This window comes from Sitophilus oryzae, unplaced genomic scaffold (genome assembly GCF_002938485.1).
Source record: "Sitophilus oryzae breed Bouriz unplaced genomic scaffold, Soryzae_2.0 scaffold_1582_pilon_pilon, whole genome shotgun sequence".
Classification (NCBI taxonomy): Eukaryota; Metazoa; Arthropoda; class Insecta; order Coleoptera; family Curculionidae; genus Sitophilus; species Sitophilus oryzae.
The window spans coordinates 2,109,749-2,115,748 of NW_022146261.1; the positions used below are offsets into that span (position 1 = coordinate 2,109,749).

Below are 6,000 nucleotides of genomic sequence, written 5' to 3' on the forward strand. Positions count from 1 at the left end.
CTAGACATGTAGGTAAATGATGACTAAAATAAACGACCCAAGATTTTCTCTTGCCGACCAGTATATTATCGTAGTCTTAAAGGAATTAGAATAAAATAAACTATGTTAAAAATGTTCATGTATACTACTGAAATGAAGATAATATATCTAAGCTAAATTTAATCTATTACAGTTGTAGTAAAATGAGTAACTAATTGTCGAAAAAATCCAGATCCAACCCTAGATGCCACATTTTTTTGAAACGTCTACTTATGCGGTTTGAAATTTTGATGCAAAATCTGGCAATACCGCTCAGAAGAAATGTACCCACCCATACCCACCCAACTTTTTCTCTTTTTAATACATTTGATTTGCCATTAAGCTGCCTACATCACTGTCTTACACGTTAAAATCCTATACACAGAGTTGACCTGTCCCGATGTGTATATATATATATATATATATATATATATATATATATATATATATATATATATATATATATATATATATATATATATATATATATATATATATATATATATATATATATATATAGTGGAAGGGTAGTCTTAGCCGACTAGTTAACAATAGAACCAGAAATTTTGAATTGGGGAGTAACGGCCTTGTCGTAAGGGCAAAATTTAATGAAAACTCATTTATTACTACTGCCAAGCTTTCGAAAAGTCTTTATTTTCTTCTTCAAGGCTACAATATGGAGACAGATATTAACTTTAAGTTGAAATACATATTAATAAAAAATATATTACCTTGTGTGCAATGCGAGTTTGAAAAGAAAAATTTTTTCTGTTGTGGAAGAAAAAAATTTTTTCTGTTGTGTAAAGATAGCTATATTAAGCACAAGGTAATATATTTTTTATTAATATGTATTTCAACTTAAAGTTAATATCTGTCTCCATAAAAGAAAGACTTTCAGCAAATGAGAGTTTTCTAAATTTGCCCTTACTAATGACAATAAAGACTCTCTTATATATATATATATATATATATATATATATATATATATATATATATATATATATATATATATATATATATATATATATATATATATATATATATATATATATATATATATATATATATATATATATATATATATATATATATATATATATATATATATATATATTTTTTGGCTGGAATTAGAAAAATACACAGCTAAATATGAAATGAACCGCCGTATCGGTGAGAACCAGCCCCTGGACAGCCCACCTGATGAAGGGTAGGCCCAGAAACCCGGTTGTGGGAGTGGAGCTTGGTTCCCCCCTTTACGACAAACAAAACAATTTTCTTTTTACTTTTTATTTTTTTTTATTTTTCTCTACTTTCGATTTTTCGAAATTAGAAAAAAATACAGCTAAAACAGAAAATATTATTTATTATTATATATATATATATATATATATATATATATATATATATATATATATATATATATATATATATATATATATATATATATATATATATATATATATATATATATATATATATATATATATATATATATATATATATATATATATATATATATTTTTTTAAATTTCAATCTAGAGTGCCATGACCAGGGGCGGATACAGAAATTTATTTTAGGGGGTCATTTTTAACCCAAAAGCCTAATATTAAACAATTTATAGATTTTAGAGGGGGCCAAGGCCCCATGGCCCCCACTCTATATCCACCACTAGCCATGACTATGTTAAAAATACTAATTTTTAATCAAGGAGCCTTGGAAAATAGATTTGATCGTCTAATGTTTTTCGTGTCTTGACCTGGCCGGTTAAAAGATGCCCAAATTATATTTTTAATCATATCTCAAATTTTTCAAATGAAACGAGGGTGGCTCATTAGCAAATTTGGGAAAAGCATTTTTTACGAAAAATTTGGTACCACACACTTGGTGTTTCGAAGCAAAATGTCTTTCTAAACCGCATGTTACAATTTCAAATAAACCATAATATGCGAAAGTGCCAAAAGTTGACATATTCAGAGCGTCATTTTCTATCGAATAAAGTAAAAAACAGCGTGGGTGCCATTTAAAAATCAAAAGTTAGTAGTATTTCAGTAGTTATATCCAGTGAAACAAGAAGTGATCGAAAACGATTGAATACGCCAATAAATCCTAATTTATGTCATATACTAACATACCACATCTCGTTTTTTATCTGAAAAAATAAAAAAGTTATAGGGGTGAGCCACTTTTGAGACGCACCCGGTATAGTCATTAATATTAGAAATAAACAAATGGAAAATAAGTTTAAAACGAAAACAAGCGGTTAAAAATGTATTAATATGTAATGTAGTGGGCCCGAATTTTGTAACTTAGAAAACACTAAACACTTCTAGAAGCTCAGCGTAACCGTTAATTTTCGCTTATCGCGCACTTAATTACCAACTTGGGTATTCTCATCTGATGCGCTTAGCGTCTTTACCTATTGCGCTAAGCGATTTCAAAACTGTCAGTAAAAATATAAAAAGTTGAGATTTTGTGTGTTCTCTTGCCCTCTAGTGAAAACTATTTCTTTTTCTGTAAATTCCTCAATAAGTGATTGATAATTTACGACTTGGCAGCTATAAATATTGTTCAAAACATCGAAAATGCTGAGAAGGGTCTTCAACATTCCACTCGTATAATAAGAATAATAACATATCCATAGAAAAATAAGTTGACATAACTCAACTGATAATTATCCGTTAATCGTTTTTCTTATACGCGGTACCTCAGATCAATTCAAAATATTGTCAAGGTGTATGTGGCACTAAACTGTATTGCTGGTTGCCTACATTGTTGCAACGTGTCTTGTGAAAGACGTTTTTGTTGAAGCGCCATCTCTTAGCTAAGTGCAAAAGCGAATCGGGCAGCGGTGGAATTTTCCAGTAGGAAGTAGAACGCTCTCTGAGAATTTTAGAAGGTTCGAGAAACAGTCAGTAGAGTATATCACTGTTCGGTTTTAATATGATTCAAAATAAAAAATATATAAATTGTAAAATTAGTAATTTTTTAATGGCCATAATGCGTTCTCTCAAAATCATCAAACAACTAAATCATTTCCATAGATCCAGTGACGTACCGTGACTTTGAATTTTGAGACCAAAAACTCAAACAATAATTTGTCAAAAAAATCATATTACAGTTTTATGTTTTATTTTGCATAAACATGTTAAGTAATAAGTTAGAATAATTATAATTCTTCCCTAACTAAGTGGTTTTATCGCTAAATTTAACTAAAGCTAAGTACAACACAAATCTTAAATACGTGGACTATTATAGAACAACCAAACCAAAACAAATACATCGTAAAAGACTATTTTGGTAGCATTCTGAACGAGAATTCAAGTTAAACTTTTTAGAAAACAGTTTAAAGGAAAAATGTTAATTCAGTTAATATTAATTTTTGTATACTGCTCAGATTTATCTGGTCTTGTATCATATATTTTGGAAATTAGAGAATTATCTGAAGATTTTCATGTAAAAATTGGCATTGATAGTGGTGGTGGATCACTTAAAGTTTGTCTGAATGTGCTCCCTGAAAACGATCCCGAATATTTCAAGAAATGTAAATGTGCTGGAATTAATAAACTATTCATAATTGGCTTAGGACTAAAGTTGTCTGAATCTTATGCTAACATTAAAAGCCTCTTTGAGACGTTAGATCTGCCGTCCATATGTGGAATTGGTTCCTATACTTTTGCCGCTGACTTTAAGCTTATTATGATTCTCCTTGGTCTTCAGTCAAATTCATCCACTCACACTTGCCCATGGTATGATGTAAATGTAAAGGAAATGGAAATTAAAGGATCATTCAGAACTATAAAAAGTATTACAGAGAATACAAATTTATGGCAACAATCTGGAGGAAATACAACAAAAGCCAAAGATTTTAGTAAGCGTTTTTGTTTGAAATATTTTTTTTGTATTTTTTAAACTGTTTTCCAATGAACCATATAAAAAAAGGGCAATTATTTTTTAGAAAACTGTATAAACATACCTTTAATCATTGGCGACGAAGAAACACCTGTCTTAAAGTATATTCCTTCTCCTGAGCTTCACCTTTTGTTAGATGTGGTTCAAAAACTATTTGATTGTCTTGAATTGGAGAATACCAATGTTGCAACAGAATGGATAAAAAAAAGCGGGATTGAAACTAGATCATTATGGAAAATGTAACGGAAATAACTCCAGACAACTTTTAAAGAAAGTGGATATTTTAAAGACGATATCGCCCGGTAAAGAATCCTATTCAAAGTTTTGACAAGCAAAAACCTAAACACCTTTTTTTTAGGAAATAAATATATTGCAGTGTTTTCTGCATTCAATCAAGTAGTTTCGAGTTGTTTTGGTCAAGCACTAAACAAACATTTTGTACATGACATCGAACAATTTAGATTGGAAATACTCAACTTAGGTATTAAGATAACTCCAAAGATTCATGCCATTCTGCATCATGTGCCAGAGTTTATAAAAGCAAATCATAGAGCTCTAGGATTTTACTCGGAACAAGCATCTGAGCAGGTTCATTTTTCCTTTAAATTATTTCCTAAAAAGTTTAACTTGAATCCTCGTACAGAATGCTACCAAAATAGTCTTTTACGATGTATTTGTTGTTATAATAGTCCACGTATTTAAGATTTGTGTTGTACTTAGCTTTAGTTAAATTTAGCGATAAAACCACTTAGTTAGGAAAGAAATATAATTATTCTAACTCATTAGTTAACATTTTTATACAAAATAAAACATATACCGTACGATCGAGAAAAAACGGCGTCAGCGATGGCTATGGAATGAAGATCGCTGTCATTTTATATGTAAATTTATATGGGAAATGTCATCGATGTTCATTTCCCAGCCAACTGGACGCCATTTTTTTCGATCATACGGTAGCTGTAATATGATTTTTTTGACAAATTATTAAGTCACGGTACGTCACTGGATCTATGGAAATTATTTAGTTGTTCGATGATTTTGAAAGAACGCATTATGGCCATTAAAAAATTACTAATTTCACAATTTATATATTTTTTATTTTGAATCATATAAAAACCGAACAGTGATATAAGCCCGCGTAATCGGCAATTGGGACAGTTTTTGAAGTTTCAATATACCGCGTTTGGAAATTGTGAATCGGACAATTTGGTGAAGGAATTTGATAAATAGTTACTTGTGTGTTTAATTAGTATAAATTGTGTGTAAATAGTAAATTTAGAAGAAAAATTAATTTGTTAATTATTTTATCGTGAGTTTAAATTAGTGGACCCACGGAATCCGTAACAATATTATTTTTTGAGATTATAAGGATCACACTTACTTTACGAAACCAATGTACGGTGTGTTTGCCTCCTTGACGAGGTGATATCTTTGCTGTTCCACTGTTCATCTATGCGGAGACTTCACCATTTTTGTATATCTAGGAAATAAAATCAAACATTATCTAACATTATGGAGACTTTTAGCCTTTTCTTAATATTTCCTGAAATTTTTAAATTAGCGTTTTATAGATGTTTATAGTATAATACAGGGTGTCCCAGAAATAAGTGCAAGTATTTTAACTGGTAGTACGAGCCCTAACAACTATATGTTGGGACAAGGTCTTTTTTTTGCAATAAAAATAGTAATTTGTTAAAACGACTCAATTTATTTTGTTTATTATTCTAAATTCAAACATTACAATATGATCTAGACAATTTTACTATATTTTTATAACTTTGCATCAAATCACTTTTGATAATAGCTTATTTTGCCAAAATCAAGCCAAATTTGCTGACAACTATATATTGGAACAGCACAACAAGAAATTTGTTTAATACGGAGTTAAATCACCTTTCGCCTTAACAACTGCCTGAACTCTTAATGGCATTGTATTTACCTTTACCAAAGATTGGCACATTTGAGGAGAAAAATTATCCCAAATTTCCTGCAGTTTTTCAAAAATTGTTCGTTGAGGTTGGTTTCTTAAATATTGCTTCATTTTATGCCACACAGTTTCTATAAGATTGAGG

At 29.7% G+C, this 6,000-nt stretch overlaps 1 protein-coding gene across 1 annotated transcript in view; it reads right to left on the reverse strand.

The window, feature by feature from the left end:
- LOC115879645 (cryptochrome-1) overlaps positions 1–5,394 on the reverse strand; it is a 121,967-nt gene extending 116,573 nt beyond the window's left edge. The window contains exon 1 of the mRNA XM_030896543.1: positions 5,310–5,394. Within this exon, the coding sequence (XP_030752403.1) occupies positions 5,310–5,378 (69 nt within the window). The 5' untranslated portion in view covers positions 5,379–5,394. The remainder of the gene's footprint in view (positions 1–5,309) is intronic.
- Between the last annotated feature and the right edge of the window lie 606 nt (positions 5,395–6,000).